At 32.7% G+C, this 20,715-nt stretch overlaps 1 protein-coding gene across 3 annotated transcripts in view; it reads right to left on the bottom strand.

Moving 5' to 3' along the window:
• The window catches only part of ADGRG6 (adhesion G protein-coupled receptor G6), a 186,573-nt gene that overhangs the window by 50,462 nt on the left and 115,396 nt on the right, over window positions 1-20,715 (bottom strand). For all 3 annotated transcript variants that reach the window (XM_044677199.1, XM_044677200.1, XM_044677201.1), the window contains 6 exons: window positions 14,587-14,639; window positions 13,716-13,778; window positions 7,107-7,249; window positions 3,913-4,024; window positions 3,075-3,133; window positions 1,513-1,723 (listed from right to left, as the gene is read on the bottom strand). In XM_044677199.1, coding sequence (XP_044533134.1) covers window positions 1,513-1,723; window positions 3,075-3,133; window positions 3,913-4,024; window positions 7,107-7,249; window positions 13,716-13,778; window positions 14,587-14,639 — 641 coding nt within the window. The remainder of the gene's footprint in view (window positions 1-1,512; window positions 1,724-3,074; window positions 3,134-3,912; window positions 4,025-7,106; window positions 7,250-13,715; window positions 13,779-14,586; window positions 14,640-20,715) is intronic.

Below are 20,715 nucleotides of genomic sequence, written 5' to 3'. Positions count from 1 at the left end.
TCTTCTATTAATATCATGAACACACAACAAATATACCAACAACAGCAACAAGAGATGGATGGGACCTTGAGAAAAATGTCTGGTCTAATCCTCTGTTTTTAGGAGGTGAATCCTCAATCATTAAGGACAAATGCTGGTCTTTCTTTTTCTTAAACATCTCAAGGGATAAAATATAGTCCAGAGTATTTTATATTTGCATGAAGAATGAGAAAATAATCTACTACTTTTATTTTAACATGTAAACTGCTCTTTGTAAAACTAAATATGGACTATTATCCCATCAACACTTAGAATGCATTATTTTTATCAAAACAAAATGTATTTAGGGAAGAAATCAGCACTTAGTCATGGGCAAGGACTTAGAATTTTTACCGAGAATTTCTTTTTTTTTTTTTTTTAGCAAAACACTTAATTTGATGAGTATGTTCTGTTCTACTGAGGAGTGTTTATTTGCCTGTCTGGATGACCCGGGAAGAGCAGGGGCATTGTGTAACAATAGAGGCAGGCCATTTGCCCAAGGGTGTGTAACAGCTTTTATAACAGAGCTGCTGGCATCCAGGGATACCCCCAGTGACCTTCAGTCAAAGTCCCTGGAGTAGAATCTTAAGACTACTGATATAATTTCCATTTTACTCATAGGGAATCCCTATATTAGTCTTTTTAAGAGCTGTGTAAATTATGCTTCTAGGAAACATACAATAGAAATTATCATTGGTCTTAAAAAGTTTCTATGTTTTATTTAATATATCGCAATTTGATAGAGGTGGGGAAGCAGAGACACGAGATCATGGAATGCATTTAGAAACTTGTTTCACAACAGAGCTCATCAATAAAGCTAGTTGAGATGGGGCGAGGGCATGGGAAGCCTATTGTTAAATGTAAAGCTATGGTTTATTTTTTTATTACAAAAAACAAGTAGTAATTTGTGAGGAAATAAAAATAATCATTAATTAAATACAAATCTCAAGATGAAGTCTATAAATTACAAGGCGGGGTGGTGCTAAATTATAATATTGCTTGGTATAAGCAGAATTTTTGGTCTAATGAATCTTAAAAAACCCATTACTCCCTGAAGACTCTGCTGTGGTCATCCATAGTGCTGACCCTAAGATTAATAAGGTTTTTTAAACTCTTAAACTATGCCATTGCTATGTATTCACAAAATGTTTGCTTTTATAAGGTATGAGAATTACAAAACTTTTCCAAGTTAACCAAAGGGATTATTATTACGTTTTTGGCCAGTTTCCTATGAACACCAGCTACTTTGGTGTGGGATGATTTGATCTGCATTCATGGAGACACCACTCATCATGATAAAATCACAAACTCTCGGAGTGGTAAAGTAGATACATCTCACAGGAAGATTTTTTTGACATGTCATAGAAAGCATGTTCTTTATGGAAATATTGTTGGGTAGGTATCATGTGATTTATGCTTATCATTAAAATTTATGTCAAACTAGCATTTCTTGAATTTCTCCAGTCCTGCAGGAAGAAAAAAAAATATACTTACTCTGAAGAAGATTCCAGCAACTCATTGTCTGAACTAGTTAAGATATTGGAAAATATAGTCATTACAGTTGAGCCTAGAGTTATATCAATGTTTTCTTCATTATTCACAATTTTTTTGAGATACTCCACAATACTGGTTATGTTGGCTGAGGTGAGAGTTTGTCCTTCACTAGTGAAATTTAGAAGTTCATTGGCTATTTCACTGGTTATTCCTAAAAATATATGTTAAAAAAATAAAGAACACATGAGAATTTAAGACATTTTTTCCTTTCTGATATGGTTATGATAATTGCCAATATAACTGCCTCACAGAGTCATTATGATGATGAAATGATGACAGGTGATAAATACCAAAAAATATATAGGCTACAGACACAACCATGTACTAGAATGATCTTACACTGAAGTTTAGACATTTAGCATGTCCTTTTTTATATGTGATCTTCAGCTTCATTTTATGTCCTTTTAACATTCAGAAAAGGCTCACAAAACTTTGATAAGTGACAAGACATTTCATTTGGCATGGCTGAGGAAAAATCTGAGGGAAAAAATAAGGCAGCATTGGGGCAGCTAAACAGCTGACCTCAAAGCCATGAAGAAATAGATCCAAGTTCTACCTCTGTGACATATAACTGCAACTTTTAGTATTCTAAGCAACTAAGAATAAAAGTTAGAGAAAGAAGTGCTGACCTACAATAGGAAAAGGAATTTTCTCACCTGAATTTTCCCAAAACCAATTACATCATAACTCTAGTCTTTACTGTAGAGGGAAGAAACCCATTTCCTTGACCCCTACCCTCTGATAATGATTCTTCTATATGAGTAGAATTGCTTTCAAATGTTAAAGAAATAGTTAAATGCCTTTTCACATCTACTACTTTTTAAATGATAGTTACAAATTGAGCTTCCTAAAAAACCTGGGAAAGAAAGAATTTATTAAAAACAATGACCTTTTTTTGGTGAGTTACCCCTTATTTTTTACACGTAACATAATATAATATGTAATATGATAATAAAATACATATTTGTTATAAACATGTAATAAATTATAATAAATATGTTTACCAAAGAGAAACAAGTTCTCACATTAGCTATGTGCAAAAATGTATGTCTCCTTCTTTTTTCCCCTCCTTTTCAACCTTCTCCCCTCATAGCAGGTGATATGATATAGGTTGTGCATATATTATCATATAATACATGTTTCCCTGTAATGACTTTCTAAATATGAGATCTCAATACCACCAAATACTTATAACTACAACAAACTTACACACATTAATACAGTGGGGGAACCCTGAATCTATATTCTCAAGATATGGAGAAGATCTCCACTATAATTTCCTTCCTATTTGTCAGCCATTTCAACTTAAGTTCAGCAAATAGAAATGAAGGAAGAACTATGTTTTGTTTTCATTACTCTGAGGAAAGTGATGTATTAACACATTGAGTTTTTAATATCAAGAAAGTACTGCATGGTAGGACAACAGTTCTGTACAGAATGAGAGAGAAAAAGAAATGTCATTATTGGTTTAACAACTGAAAGAATATTATTTGTTCACTCACCTGCACAATTTGTTAAATCAGGAGATCCCCAGTAGGTTTTGTTTGTGGTATCCTGATGGCTAAGCAACAAATATTTATATTTCAATCCATATTCATGTAAACCAAAACATTTTATACTTATGGAACAAAGAACTTTAAAAAGAAATTAAGAAAGGCTTTTTAGAGCTTCCTCTGAATTTCTAAATAAAAAGCTTTATGATAAAAGGCTTAATCAATAAAAATAATCCTAAGCATATTTGAAAAATGGAAGAGTAAGCTTCATAACAATGTAAGGAAGTACAATTAGTACACTCTGCACTGTACTGTATTGCAAAGGTCTGCCAAATGAGCAAACCCCCACCCTTACTGCCAACATCCCATTCCACTCTACCCCTCCCATTCCACCAATTCCTCAATTCTAGACATCCAGCCCCGATGCCTTATATGTGAACTCTTTCTCTTCTTACTACTCTCACCCTATTTGGTCTATCCCAAAGTTCTTTTTTCTGATATTTACTTTTCTTCTCCTTCCACTTTCCCCAAGTTTGCCACTCACCATAATTTGCTCTTTAATCTCCTTCTGGTCCATTACAATTCTCCTAATTCATCTCCTCCAATTTTGCCTTTGTATAAGTGTTGATACCATGATCTATACTTTAATGGTTTTATCCTACCATCTTAAAAAACCATCAAACCCCAGATATCTAGGTTCTTTCTTGCGTATATCTGCTACCACTAGGTTTAGCAGAAATTAATCCCTTGCAGATCTGAAATTCTGTGAATTTTCATGGTTCATACATGCAGTATATCCAAACCGAAGGGAGAGTTTTAGTGCTGCTAATCAAGGATAATGTCTTACCAAGTTCGTGATGCAAAATAGCCAGGTTTCCCTTTACATGGCTGTATTTGGACAGCTGGTTTTGTGGTTGACCATTTATACCCTTCAGGGTGTTCATTTTCTGGACATGTCCCTGTGTGAGAAAAAACCACAATAAGATTCATTTGAATTAATTCATTTAACAGGAAGAGTGTTCTAATCAGGCTGCCATCTTTAAATCTTGGATCTGGAACAGGTCTTGGAACTGTTCCAGTTCTGCCTCAGGCACTTTATTTGCTGTGTGACCCTTTACCAGGCACTTAACATTCTTGTGTCTCAAGTTTCCTCATCTGTACAATAAGGGTATTGTACTTAATGGCTTTGAAGGTCCCTTCCAGCTCAATATTATTATCCTAAGATCCTAAACTCATCTCATTAAGGGTGTGTGCATATGTACATGTGCTTGTCTTGTTAGACGGCATTCCTTTTTCATCAATAATCTTCATCACATAAGCTTTTTTAAAATTTCCATAATGAAAAAAAATACAAATATAAATATAAAAGCGAAGTTATCCCACAAACGTGCAGTTTGGATTTAAATACATGTGCATGTGCCTGCATGTGCAAGTGGGTGTGTTGTGGTACCAAAGAAAGAACACAAGATTTGGAACCAGAGAATTCATGTTTGAGTCCTGGCACAATGACTATCTGGGTAATTTCAGCAAAGTTAAGTACTCTAGAATTTAAATTTCTCCTTTTTTTTTGAATTGTAGGAATTAGGTGAGATAACTGTTATAATCCTTTCAACTTTTTGAGTTCTATAAGCCTAATACTGATGTGCTGGTACAGGACTAATTTACCAGCATGTCCCTAACTTCTTTCTTAATCCCTCATAACATGGGTTAGTTGGGGCTCCTTCTTCTTCCCACCTTCAAAGGAGATCAGCTTTCCCTACAGAAGACAAAATTATCCTTGGGAATTTGATTGGCTTTGGCTTCCTAGATACTGCTTCCTTGTCACCCTAAGGGCATAAAAAGTCACAGTAGTGTTCCTCAGACTCAGTAGATTTGGGAAGACCCCACAGGTCGCCATATTGTTAACCATATCCCACTCTGATGTCTACTTCTTTGGCTAGAGAATTTTATGATTTACTACATAAGAGGTTCTGAGTTCTGGAACTGGATAAGTTTTTGGAAGAATAAGGAACCCAAGTTTACATACAACATGAAGAGTGTCAAAGAAGTATCAGAGAAGACAAGGAGCATTTCCCTTCAAAGTCAAGAGTAGAGTGTGGTCTTGCTGAGAGAGAAGTATGGAAAAACTTTCTGTGTCATAAAAACCACCTTTTGCTTCAACAACCATTACTGACATTTTCAGGGTCAAAAACATTCCTATTCAGATAGAAGTTCTTTTTGATGTCTTTTTCAGAAATAGATATCAAACATCCTTGTAGCAGTGTTCCAATATGCTACTGGAATTTTGGAGCAGCAACCCTTATGACCTGAAATCTTGCTTCTCTTTTGGAGGTTATCCCATTTCATGTCTCTATCTAGCAAGCACGGGTTATCTTGATTCTTACATGTCAAAGTGGGTTGCTTAGTATATGTTTGTGTGATTGAATCAATAAGGATCAGGATAACTCTTAAACAGAACATATTTTATTTTTGTGAATGGATCTGGGGCTGGAAGTATTTTTTCAGGAGAAATCAATAGAATATTCTCAAGTTAATCCTATCAATCCTTTTCATACTTGATATTAAACATGACTTACAAGATAAACTCAAGGAGAATCTTGTAATTTCTGTAGCACATCCACATCTCAAAATTTCAAAGAAGGCCAGAAACAACTGATGCTGGTAGACTTTTTATCTTAGGCCATGACACAACATTTACATTATATCCTGCCTACTATTTTCAGAAAGGATTTTCTAACTCTTTTGGTTTGATTTTATTTTCCTTTTGTCTTTATTTTTTGTTGTTATTTTTTGGCAGTTGAGACATCAGTGTGTCTGACTGAAATTCTCTGATCTTTTTTGCTTCAAATTGCTAAAGAAAATAATTTCCCTGATAATGGTGTTGCATGAATTGTTGTATACATTTTTTTAAATAAATACCTCATCTATAATAAAGTCAAAGCTTTTTGAGAGCAGCAGTCATGTCTTACTAATCTTTGGTCACATTCTTGTATCTCTAGTGCTTAATACATATAATTATGTCCTGATTAGCATAAAGGTCAAAATTCCCTAAAGTGGTTGAATGTTTTACAATTCACGGTATTTGAAGTTATATTTATATAAAATATGGTAACTGGTTACAGTTCAGTGGAAAATAGGCAGTGCAAAGTATGCAACCATTTCATTGTATCTATTATTCTCACTAATTGGGACCTGGCTGTGTCTTGTGTATAGTAGGTGCTTAATGTTTACTTGCCTGACTCACTTTTAAATTCTTTCATCAGACCCTCAGCTCACAATATTCACTGACTCTACAACGTGATTCATGTTATTTTGTATTTCTTCCTGTATTATTCCTTCAAATTCACAATTATAAACACTGAATGAATTCTAAGACAAAAGGTAAAGGTTTAATTTTTTAAAAAAGATATAGAAATATAATGGAGAAATCATGAAATTTCACATTATTTTTTATGTTGTTCATATTGTATATGATGAAGTCTAAAACTATAATGTAATTTTGTGAATTTACTCATGATGAAGTATGTCCAAGTTTTATAAAAGCTATTCACCTTATTGTTGGGAATTTTCAGTAAGTAAGCCGCTAGATCATGTATCTTTATGGTTTTTCATACTTCTCAGATAGGTATTGATTCCCTCAAAATTGTAAGAAATGTAATTTTGACCTATCACACACCTTTGGTTCCACAGCAAAAATTCTGACAATTTTATATTAACAATTCCATTAGAAAATAAATGTCTGATTATTGTTATATCTTTTCAATTACTTTTTCAATCTATATTTTTTCAGTTAATTAATTGAGGAAGAAAGGAAAGTCAATAATAACTGGGAGTTCACTTTAACCACAGATATACTGTCTAGCTTATTCATGGCAATCAAAGGGATTTTGTTTCTAAGTAGAAAGAAAAATTAGGTATAGATTTTGTCTTAGAAGAATACCAGAGAGACTTAAGAGATGCTGTTTTTGAAATTTAAAAAAAGCCCAAAAATGTAGTTTGTGTAAAATATTCAGAAACTAAGATTAAATTAGAGCAACTTACCAATTTGCTTCACACTCACAGTATATAGCCGCAAGCCATCACCTAAAGTTTCATTGCTTCCTAAGAGCTTCTCCTGAATAAGTTGGCCTTCCAAGCTGATATTGTTGGTATCATTATAAACTAAAAGGGCCCAAATCATTAACCTGGAAAATAAGATTTTTCAATAATGGGATTAAAAAGTGGGTGAAGATAAAATATTTTCAGCAAAAAACAAGGGAACATGTACATGTAATGAAGCTCCTTCCAATAAGCCCCTTACACATAATCTTTAAGAATAAAAAAGAAAATCCAAAATAATCTCTGGGCATTAGCAGGAGATAGAAGGCATATATCAATAGGTTTATTTAAAAGGTTTTTCTAAGTCAACAATGATTGCTATAGTATTTTCTTTCTTGATAAGGTCTTGATTCTTTGTCATGAAACAATATCTGAGTGATAATATTTTAATGATCACACAAGGATCATGTCATTATATGAAAAAATTAATTTTCCTCAAACATGAGAATACCTAAAATAGAAAGCTTTTGAGGGCTAAAGAGCATGGATTTCAAAGTTTCAAGTGATGATTCATTAAATGGTATATTCAGTTCACGAGGTCATAGTAGTTAGAGGTGGAAGACACTTCATAGATCAACTAGTCCAATCCCCTTATTTTCCACTTGAGGAAACTGAGGGACTGAAAATTTTAATGACTTATCAAAGGCCATAGAGGTAGCAATTATCTATGCTTGAACAAGTTAAACAAATTCAGTGAGACCAAACGTTGCCATATTACCACATAAAATTACTAAGTAGGCTCAAAAATGCAATAAATTTAAATTTTTAAAAGGAGAGTTTTGTTTAATTTATCCTTTAGTCATATGAGATCCTAGGCAGAAGTGACCAAAATCCTCATCTATCCTTTAGAAACTGATGTAAATCTATCAGAAAAAAAACAAAATAAACCAAAAAACCTAAAGTACATTAGCAATGATGAAGAAAAAGCATTATTTTTAATTTAATTGAATAATTCTTAAATTTAAGATGAAATCTATTCAAAATTAATCCACGTTTAAACATATTCCTTATGATTTAACTTGTAGCCCATTTGGGATATAAGTATTTTACAGATGCTTTTGAATAAGTGTTGATGAGAAAGTAATACCATAGTTTTCTTTGCCAGGACATCCATCAATGAAATCGATATCTGACTTTATATTGGAATGTTAGTCCTATTTATAAAACTATTTGGAAGACTATCATTTCTATGAGAGATAGCCTGGTAGAGTGGTTAGAGCACTGGTCTCATACCAGGAAACCACTGTGCACATCTAGCACCTAACACATGATAACTGTGTGACAGGGACAAATTATTTAACACCTCTCAGAGCTCTGGGTAATTGTCTGAGATTGTATATAGTAGAGAAGATGCTGACCTACATTCCAAAAGGGAGTTTCTTTAGTTAGAGAGTTTCCCATCCTAATGAAATCACAAATCCAGTCTCCATTGCTACAGATGACTTAATGATTAAGCATTACTTATTATCAACAATTCTTTAAATTAAGAATCATGTGTCTTTAGGATAATAATAAAAATTAAAAAATTATTTACATACATACCTATTTGGTATATACTGAAAATAATACTACATAGGTGAATCTCTATATATTTATTAAATATGTATATTTAGACAGAGAAAAGAATGAAGAGACAGAGAGGAGAGAGAGAAGGAGGGAGGGAGGAAGGTAGAAAAGGTAAGAGAAAGGCTGAGACTGAGGTAGCTGGGTGATATAATTGGTATAATGTTGGACTTGAAATCAGAAATATACGAGTTCAAATATGGTCTCAGGCATTTACTAGGTTTAGTAGGGCAGTTGGGTGGCTCAGTGGATTGAGAGCCAGGCCTAGAGATGGGAGGTCCTGGGTTCAAATATGGTTTTAGAAATTTCCCAGCTGTGTGACCCTGGGCATTTAAGTCCCATTGCCTCACCTTTACCATTTTTCTGCCTTGGAACCAGTACATAGTATTGATTCTAAGGTTGAAGGTAGTGGTTATTTAAAAAAGTGACCTAGACTATCACTTTGGATGTGTCCAAAATACAAAATCACTCATCAATTCAGTAGCAAAACCAAAAACAAAATGAGACAATCTTATTGGCATGATCTACCAAAATAATTGTCTGTTTTCCACTTTCAAATATTTTTCAAATATTTTTAATGTCTTTCTGAGACAATTTGAAAAAACCCCCAAGATTATTTTGTGTTGGGAATACAGTACAGGTTAGATAGATAAGTACATGTTTATTCATATATATATATATATATATATATATATATATATATATAATTCAAGTGCTCCTGGACAGTTTGTCTTATGGTAGGAATATGGCTGGACTTAGGTGCTTTATACATTTGACTGCCTGTGTGATAATTTCAGTGTAAACTTGAAATTTGAGATCACAATGAAATCTCAAGATCTTATTTTTTTCCTTGAATGAATCTTTTGAATTAATTTTTTCTTGGGAGTCTTTTAAATTTAAAAAGAGAGAGACCATGTTAATGGAAATACATTTTCTAATACCACACATAATAATTAATCCGTTGTTCATATGTCTTCAACACTTCTTCTCAGGCATAGCTCTTTAATAAGTGTTCATTCCTCTTATGGTTAAAAGTCCCATCTTGAGGGAGAATAAAGAGTAAATACTAGTACTGAAAAATGAATTTGTATTTGACATTTCATGAAATATTACCTGCTTTCATTATCAATAACTATTAAACAGATGCTATGTTTTAGGCACTATGATATATGCTGGGGAATACAGCAATGAAGATGAAATGGTCTTTTTCCTCAGAGACAACACATTCTACAAACAACACAGACAAAGATAGGTAAATTAAAATATATATGATTTGGGAAGCAGGACAACAATAACAACGGGGTTAATCAAGAAAGACTTCTCTTAGCAGGTGGCCCTTGAGCTGAGCATTGAAAAAAGCTAAAGATTCCAAGAGAAGAAAGTGATGAAGGAGAGTGATATACTCATGGGGAAGAACATGTAGGAAGGCTGTGGAAGAAATAAGGTTTGTGATACAGGAGGTAAAACAGTTCATTTGGAATATGCAAGGATGAGGAAGAAGGAGTAATAGGAAAACTGATGCTGTATTTTAATTATAAACATTATATTCTTTTATAGTGACCACCAAATATACAATCTGAATAAGTATTAGAGCATAATATCTTATTTGGCATGGAGTCAAAATTATTCTTCAATATCAATTTACTTTCTAATTGGTTTTCATATTAAAGCATATTAATAGAGCCATTTTTGATGGAATATCACAAGAGCAACAAAAAGCTATTATTTCAAAGGTAAACCTTAGAAAGCAAAACTGGGCCAAGAACTTATAAAATAAAAGTGGTTTAAAGATAGTTTTTCTCTTATTTATAATATCTATTTATATATGTGAAAACTGCCACAGGAGTCACTCTGGCTTCTATGAATCCAGAAAGGAATGGATCTTCTAGGATTTTCTGAAATGTCAAATAATTTATTCTTGGTTTTGTGAGGAAAGAGCTGCAGTGACATTGTCCATTGATTGCCCAGGATCTTTGTTCATGGTATCAGTACATTAGGATTTAAACAAAGTATGGAAAAAGAAAAGTTAGAAGAGACTGGCTAAATTTCATGGTAGAGGATCTGGAATATAAATTAAAACACTGACAAATTGCCTAGATAAACAGCAGAAGAAATAGAATACCTAAATAATCCCATATCAGAAAAAGAAATTGAACAAGCCATCAAAGAACTCCCTAAGAAAAAATCGCCAGGGCCTGATGGATTCACAAGTGAATTCTATCAGACATTCAAAGAACAACTAATACCAATACTATACAAATGATTTGATATAATAAGCAAAGAAGGAGTCCTACCAAATTGCTTTTATGACACAAATATGGTACTGATTCTAAAGCCAGGGAGATCAAAAACAGAGAAAGAAAATTACAGAGCAATATCCTTAATGAACATAGATGCAGAAATCTTAAATAGAATACTAGCAAAAATATTCCAGCAAGCGATCAAAAGGATTATCCACCATGATCAGGTGGGACTTATACCAGGAATGCAAGGATGGTTCAACATTAGGAAAACCATCTACATAATTGACTATATCAACAATCTAACAAACAAAAACCACATGATTATCTCAATAGATGCTGAAAAATCCTTTGACAAAACACAGCACCCATTCCTATTGAAAATCCTGGAAAGTATAGGAATAAAAGGACGTTTCCTAAAAATAATAAACACTATATACCTAAAACCATCAACAAGCATCATATGCAATGGGAATAAATTAGAAGCATTTCCAATAAGATCAGGAGTGAAACAAGGATGCCCATTATCACCTCTATTATATAACATTGTACCAGAAACATTAGCAGTACAAATTAGAGAAGAAAAAGAAATTGAAGGTATCAAAATAGGCAATGAGGAGACTAAGCTATCACTCTTTGCAGATGATATGATGGTCTACTTAAAAAATCCTAGAGAATCAACTAAGAAGCTTATAGAAATAATCAACAACTTTAGCAAAGTTGCAGGATACAAAATAAATGCACATAAATCATAAGCATTTCTATATATTTCCAACACATCACAGCAGCAAGAGGTAGAAAGAGAAATACCATTTAAAATCATCCTAGACAATATAAAATACTTAGGAATCTATCTACCCAAACAAACACAGGAATTATATGAAAACAACTACAAAACACTTTCCAAACAATTAAAACTAGATCTAAACAATTGGAAAAACATTGATTACTCTTGGGTAGGACAAGCTAACATAATAAAAATGACCATTCTACCCAAATTAATTTACTTATTTAGCACCATACCTATCAAACTACCAAAAACTTTTTTTACTGAATTAGGAAAAACTATAACAAAGTTCATCTGGAATAACAAAAGATCAAGAATATCAAGGGAAATAATGAAAAAAATGTGAAGGAAGGTGGCCTAGCAGTACAAGATATTAAACCGTACTATAAAGCAGTGGTCATCAAAACGGTTTTACTGGCTAAGAGACAGAAGGGAGGATCAGTGGAATAGACTTGGTGTAAGTGACATCAGCAAGACAGTGTATGATAAACACAAAGAGCCCAATTTTTGGGACAAAAATCCACTATTTGACAAAAACTGTTGGGAAATTTGGAAATCATTATGGGAGAGATTAGGTCTAGATCAACATCTCACACCCTACACCAAGATAAATTCAGAATGGGTGAATGACTTGAATATAAAGAGGGAAACTATAAATAAGTTAAGTGAACACAGAATAGTATACTTGTCAGATCTCTGGGAAAGGAAAGATTTTAAAACCAAGCAAGAGTTAGAGAAAATTACAAAATGTAAAATAAATGATTTTGATTGTATCAAACTAATAAGCTTTTGTACAAACAAAAACAATGTAGCCAAAATCAGAAGGGAAACAACAAATTGGGAAAAAATCTTTATAAAAAAAACTCTGACAGGGGTCTAATTACTCAAATATACAAGGAGTTAAACCAATTGTATAAAAAATCAAGCCATTCCCCAATTGATAAATGGGCAAGAGACAAGAACAGGCAATTTTCAGATACAGAAATCAAAATTATCAATAAGCACATGAGAAAGTGTTCTAAATCCCTAATAATTAGAGAAATGCAAATCAAAACAACTCTGAGGGATCACCTCACACCTAGCAGATTGGCTAAAATGAAAGAAGGGGAGAGTAATGAATGCTGGAGGGGATGTTGCAAAACTGGGATATTAATGCATTGCTGGTGGAGCTACGGACTGATCCAACCATTCTGGCTGGCAATTTGGAACTATGCTGAAAGGGCTATAAAAGAATGCCTGCCCTTTGATCCAGCCATAACATTGTTGGGTTTGTACCCCAAAGAGATCATAGATAAAGAGACTTGTATGAAAATATTTATAGCTGCACTTTTTGTGGTGGCAAAAAACTGGAAAATGAGGGTATGTCCTTCAATTGGGGAATAGCTGAACAAATTGTGGTATATGCTGGTGATGGAATACTATTGTGCTCAAAGGAATAATAAACTGGAGGAATTTCATGTGAACTGGAAAGACCTCCAGGAATTGATGCAGAGCGAAAGGAACAGAGCCAGAAGAACATTGTACACAGAGACCAATACACTGTGGTAAAATAGAACGTAATGAACTTCTCTAGTAGCAGCAATGTAATCACCCAGGACAATTCTGAGGGATTTATGGAAAAGAACCATACCCACATTCAGAGGAAGAACTACAGAAGTGGAAACAGAAGAAAAACAACTGCTTGAACACATGGGTTGAAGAGGACATGATTAGGGATGTAGACTCGAAACTACCACCCCATTGCAACTATCAACAATTTGGAAATAGGTCTTGATCAATGACACATGTTAAAACCAGTGGAAATACGCATCAGTTATGGGGGGGAGCTCAGGGGGTGAAGGAGAAAGTAAGAGCATGAATTATGTAACCATGTTAACTTTTCTAAAAAATAAATATTAATGAATGCTAAAAAAGTAAAAATAAAAAAATAAAAAATAAAAAAAACACAGATGATATTGTTACCTTTGATCATCCTCAATACTTCTTTTTACTTTTATCTTCTCTTCTCCAGTATTCATATGAAGACTATAAATGTAAAAGAACACACTGATTATAATGTTGAGCAAACATTTATTGAGTATCTACTATGCACAAGGCACTATGCATTATCACAGATTAAAAAAAAAAGCTATAAAATAAAGTCACTCCACTCAAGGAGTCAATAGACTGGATGAGAGCCATGAGGTGAGAGTTATTATAGTTAATTGTTTATAATTTAATTTCAGAATAATTCATTAATAAAACTCTTATCCATATTGGGACTATACTTGGGATTTAATTGTTTTAGGGAATTCCTATTGAGAAAAGTCCCTCCCCTAGTTCAGATTTGTGCCAACTCTTCACTGTAGAAAGTAGCCTGGAGCACTGAGAAGTGACTTGCTCAGGACCACTCCATCTGTTTTTGTGAAAGGTGGGAGTTGAGATCAGGTTTTTTTGACTCTGATGACAGCTCTCTCTCCATTTTGCTAAGCTGTCTTTCTCTCTCAGGCTAAGAGATAGGTGACAAAGTATCCCTATTCCCATTTCATAAAATAGGGATCAAAAGCTTGGAAAGGCAGTTATTTATGGACCATAGGTCCTTTGAATCCCAAGTCCAATGTTTTGTGTTGTATTTTTTTTTTACTAAGCTAACTCTTAGGGGAGCCACAGAAGTTTCTGGGAAGAGGGCTGGATACGTAGAGTAAAATTTAACAGGATTAGTGATGTATGTGTACATAGGTATACATGCTATATCATGTATGTTATTTTTATACAAATTATTAATTTTGGTATAGATCTTTGAAAGAAGTCATGTTACTTTTTCATCTAGTGAATAGCATATTCTACCATTTACCTGATATTGACCACATAGACTGTATAATTCCAATTTTGAAAAGTAGAGTTGAGCTGAAAAACACAACATAATAGTTACACAGAGAAGGGGTGAGTTTTTTTAAAACTTTCAACTAAAATAGATTAATTTCTTCAAAATGGTAAATTCTTATTAGGAAAATATTCTTAGATTTACTCAGCTATGACAATATTGATAACTTCTGGGTGATACTAGTGTTTAGGTTTTAGAAGAAAACAGGAAACATCAGTAAAACACTCATTTTTTTCCATCATCTCAATGAACTTCTCACTGAATATCAGGGGATTGGGGCAACTCCAAGGAACTCATGATGAAAAAGGGCTATCCATGGGAGACTGAATGCAGATTGAAGCATACCATTCTTCACTTTATGTCCTCCATGGATTTTTCTCTAGCATATGCAATATGTGTCTTCTTTCACAATATGATGAAGATGGAAATATGTTTTATATGATAACACATTTACAACCCATATCATATTACCTGCCATCTTCAGGAGGTTGGAGAAGTAGAAGGGAGGGACAGAACATGGATCACAAAATGTCAGAAAAGGACACGTAGATAGCACAGTGGATAGAGCACCAGGTGAATGCTCTAGAGTTGAAAAGACCTGCCCTCAAACATTTCCTAGCTATATGACCCTGGAAAAGTCACTTAAACCAGATTGCCTTGTTCTTGCTGTTTTTCTGTTTCAAAACTGACACTAAGGTGGAAGAGAAGGGCCAAAATATATCATAAAATGATTATTAAAAATCACAAGAAAAGACATAAGGGAAAATAAAGGATGCAAAAGAAATGTTTAGGGTATAATATCAGCAAGGTAGTAGTAATCTACTAATTTAAATTAATGTTCCTGGAGAATACTCTATTCCCTTTAAGTAGAATTCATTCATTTGTTTATTTTACTATATTTAGTTCCTAATCATTTTACATCTACTTTTTAGCTGTAACAAATGAACCAAATAATTCTTGGAGACTATTACCCAACCAATAAAATAATTTTAAAAACAGTGTTTTTTTAAATTAAAGTAACATTTAACTTAGAAATATCTTGTAACTAAGATTCTTATGGAAAATTTAGTATATAACAAAAAATAAATGTATTGTTCCCTTCTCACTCCCCATGAAAATTACACATTTCATGCTACTCACTATTATTTCTCCTTATGTTGTGCCTTTCATTAAGTAAGACATTAGGTTTGTTCTTGAGTTGTAAAAAGGGGAAATAAGAAGTATATTGATCCCTTCACTTGCAAAAACCAAAATAAATATAAGTTCTTGAAACATTTACTTCACTCTTCCCCTTTTTTAATTAAAGGAGTTAAATTCTTCTAAACCTAGGAGAATAAGTCATGTCTATGCTTCACAAGCCTTAAGAAAACAGTTAGAATTAAACAAGTTCAAACTGAGAAAAAGCTGTTTCCTCTGATTATATAGTACGGTTTTATTTGAATACAATGGTGTAGTTTTTTGAACATGTTTTTCTTATCCCTTTTGATATCTGATTTCAGAAAAAGGTAGGGAAAGGGGAGGTTCTAGCTTGTCTAGTTATGATTTGGTTTCACTCATTTTCTGAAACTTGTTTAAAGGGAAGTTTTCTAAAAACATGTTCAGTCCCAAACTTTTTGACCCTTGAGGGAGGAAATTAATATTTTAAAAGTTTTCAGTTATTTGGAAACCACATACTTCAAATTGAAAGATTTTTAAAGAAAAAGTATGTCTTTATGTATTCTCTTTGTTTTTTCTTCCATCTTTCTCTCTTTTTAAAAATAACATAGAATTTATTTCCAAGTAGATTATCATTTCCCTCCCATTCCTGCATTATAGAAGAGCTCCAGCAGACAGATATGTATATATAGTTTATGTTTTCCATGTTTCCATTTTTTCAGGTTATTCTCTGGATGTGAACAAATCTGTAGTTGTATATAATATTCTCTTGGTTCTACTCATTTCTCTGTTCATTATCTCATGCAGTTCTTTCTATTTTTAAAAAGAAAATTAGCCTGCTCATTGTTTCTTATGGCATAGTAGTATTCCATCACAATCATACACCGCAATTTGTTTAGCCATTCCCCAATTGATGGCCATCCCTTCAATTGCCACTTCTCTGCCATTAAAAAGAAAGTTGCTATAAATATTTTGGAACATATAGTTTCTAGTTTCTTTTCCCTTTTTCTCCCATGTTTCTTAATGATAAATCTGTATTTGCTTTTTATCATATGTGGATTGTTTTAGAAAATGAATTCTTGAAAAACCCTTGCCTTAATTAATTTTATACATTTATTGATTTACAGTGTAGTAAAATAGGAGAGAAAGAGAGAAACAAAGAATAAGACAGGCAGGCAATCAGAGAGAGCGAGAGCGAGAGCGAGAGCGAGAGCGAGAGCGAGAGAGAGAGAGAGAGAGAGAGAGAAAGAGAGAGAGAGAGAGAAAGAGAGACACAGAGAGAGAGAGAGACACAGAGAGAGAGAACTTAACCCTGAAGTAGAGAAGATCTAGGATCTAGATTGAAGTCCTGCAAAGGTTATGGGATCCTAGGAAATTTAGTACAGGGACCTTTTTAAGACTAGCTTGAAGAGAAGGTTCAAATCTGCATTAGCAGAGGAAATTCATTCTTGGAAGTGCTAAAGATTCAAGTGATGAATTTCCCTGTAGTAGCAATGAAATCACCCATGAAATTTCCCCTTCCCACCAAAAAATTAATAGAGAATTCTTTGTTTTGTCATATGAGGAACATTCTTGTTCATCGATGTTTGAATATAAAAATGTATTTTTAAGTAAAAATATATATGTGCTAAACATTTTATATTTTGTTAACTACTTGAAAAAAATACAGGGTAATCTTTTAAAATGAAATAACTTTTAGAACAAAAATTAAATTATTTGAATCTAGATTTGTAATAGCTAAAGAAAATGCTGGAAATTCCTAGAAGTAAAGTACATTTGGAAACTATAAATTGTATTTTTGTATATTATCATGACTAATGATAAACTCTTTAAGGCCTTTTATCTTCATTATCATTTGAGGATCTTTATTGTGTGAAGTATAAAACATATGAAATAAATTCATACCTATGAATAATAATAATTTATTTACTAATGACCTATAATCAATATAAAACCTCAGAAGATTAGCTCTAGAAAGAGAAAAGTAAAAAGAAACAATTATCTTCTTCATAAAAAAGCATATAAATTCAGTCACAGAATGGTGGTCATGATGTTATATAGTATAGAGGAGTATGGGTATGTGTATATATATATATGTACTTATATAAATATATGTTGTATTTGCACAAATATCTAGATGTATATATACAAATATGCACAAATACCTATATCTTTATATATGTATGTATACAAATATGCACATACACACATATATCTATATATAAATATATATACATATACATAAACATATACACACAGACACAGAAGCATATGAGCATACATACTTCTCCTCTGAACCATATAACTATATGGACATAGAAACACATAGAAGTATATGTATATGTGCACACATATAGTCTTCCATCATACCATATAGATGAGTATCCACTACTATGTGGATGAATTTCTGTGCCTTTTTTATAATGAAAGAAATATTTTTGCACTAAATTTTAGGTGGAAATAAATATAGATTTAATTGAAAAATATTTATTACAAGGCAATATTTATATAAAAAAGCATTTTCTTAGATAAATTGTTTCTCTTGACTTTTGTATTCTCAGCTGTAATTTTCTAAGGTTTTCTACTGATTATATTTCATTAGAAAATAAATTATTGAGATATCGGAGGTATGTTTTCATTTTACCAATTTAATATTTCATACAGCGAAACAGGATATTTAAATAATCTCTCTGGTGAGTTAGAAGGCTTTAAAATAATCTAATATGGGTTACGAGAACACACAAAACCACAATTAATATATATTACAAATGTTCTTCAATTCTGGGAATATCTAGCATTTTCATTAGCTACAAAAAATCAATTCAAAAGAAATGAATTTTTTTATTATTTCATCTAAAATTAAAGAAGCACATGAAAGCCTTTTTCTAGTAATTCACATTACATATATGTATATTGAGGAAAATTAATTTTTAATGCTTCATCATTTGCTTATTAATATCAATTTGTAATATTCCCTTCTCTGTCAAAAGGCTATCTCTTACACCAGGTTTAAAGGGATGATCTTCCCTGGGAAATTTGAGGAATATCCTTTTCTTAAGGTAACTATTTGGTAATTAGATTGGACTGGGCTTCACCCAACTGGGAAACTGAGTTCTGTTTACTCTGTAGATAGGACCCAGCTTGAGTTAGACTCTGCTCAAAGTGGGATGAGTTTCTATGCCATCCTCATTAAAGTTTGGGTCGATTTGGATCAAAAAGAAGAAACTAACCAGAGTGAAGTGTTTTCCTTGCACAGATTGCTAGGTACTCCTGAAATCTTGTAACCAGGCCACTTTTTCAGCTAATCTTAACTCCTCAATAATGTGGAAATCAGGAGTTACTGAGAGTTTTTAGTCTATGTCCTCCTTAAGTATCCCCCAATTTAGAGTTGCTTTTTTTCCCCCTGGTCAGAGAAGATCTAATTATGTGTTATCAGGAATCCAGGGAGTTAGTTAAGATTATCCAAGATCCTGTTTCTTGGTCTTTACTGAATCATTGCCAACTAATTTATTGATTATAAGATAGCCTAATTAATAAATTCATTTTTCGTACCTAGAACTGTAACTCAGAATTTTATTCACTACAATATATATGAATATGTAACACATATATAAATATGTATTATCGAGGATTACAAAGTGTAGGCATTGAGGGATCTTTTTTATATGATAAAAAAATCTATCTAAAAACAACAGCAAACATTACATGCAATAGGGATATGCTAAGAAGCTTTCCCAATAAAGAAAGTAAAGAAAGATTGTTTCACTTGCTTTATGTTAGGTTTATATTAGGTTTTCTAGCATTAGGTTGAGTTCTAAGAAATGCTATAGTATTAAACTGTATCAATAAGAGTAAGAAATTAAAAGTATTAAGATGGGTAAGGAAGAAACAAAATTATCCCTATTTATGGATTATATTATGGTTTGCTTAGAAAATTCTAGGAAATCAACAAATAAGCTCATTTGAAACAGTAGCATCAGCAAAGTTCATAGGATGTATAAGAAATCCACAAAAATAAACATCATATCTATATAATAATGACAATATCCTGGAGGCAATATTTGAAACGTAAGTACATTTCTCATAGGGAAATATCTTAAAAATGCATAAAATATTAGAAATTCAATGTACTAAACCATATTTAACTCCTATATAAATTCGATTACAACATGTCCCTTTGAAGAAAAAAAAGCAACATAAACCTCTAAAGAAATATTTTGTACTAATGGCTTGGCTGTACCAGAATAATAAAAATGACAATACTATGAAAGTTAATTTACAGATTATTAAACAAATCTAGCTAACCAAAAATATGGAGAAGCATGGGAAGACTTAAGGGAGCTCATATAAAGTGAAGTAAGTAGTCAAAAAGCCAATATACACAATGAATATAACAATGGATATGGAAATAACAGTAGCAAAATGATCAAGATTAAATGATGTGACATTTTGATGACTAAATATGGCTTCAAAATTTGGCCAGTGGATAGACTGGCACACCTGGAGTCAGGAAGACTCATCTTTTTGAGTTCAAATCTGGCCTCAAAGACTTACTAGCTGTCTGACCCTGGGCAAGTCATTTTTTTTTTTTGCTTCAGTTGCTCATCTGTAAAATGAGCTGGAGAAGGAAATAGCAAACCATTCTAGGATCTTCGCTAAGAAAATCCCAAATGGGATTATGAAGAGTCAGACAGAACTGAAAAATGATTAAATAACAACTTGGTCTCAAAGAAGACATAGAGGAAGATATGGTATAGGTGTGGAAAATTACATATTATGTCACATTTTTTAAATGCCTTGTTTAGTTTTACAAAAAAATTGTTCTCTTCATATTAATTCACAACAGCATCTTTATAACTTACAGTCCAGAGCACTTAGAGGTCCAGTGCCTTAAGTCACAGAGTTTCCTTTATTCAAGACCAAACTTCAATCTAGATCACCCTG

The sequence above is a fragment of the Gracilinanus agilis genome, chromosome 4 (assembly GCF_016433145.1).
Source record: "Gracilinanus agilis isolate LMUSP501 chromosome 4, AgileGrace, whole genome shotgun sequence".
Taxonomy (NCBI): domain Eukaryota; kingdom Metazoa; phylum Chordata; class Mammalia; order Didelphimorphia; family Didelphidae; genus Gracilinanus; species Gracilinanus agilis.
The sequence above is the reverse complement of the archived record's forward strand: the minus strand, read 5'-3'. Positions and strand labels throughout refer to the sequence as shown.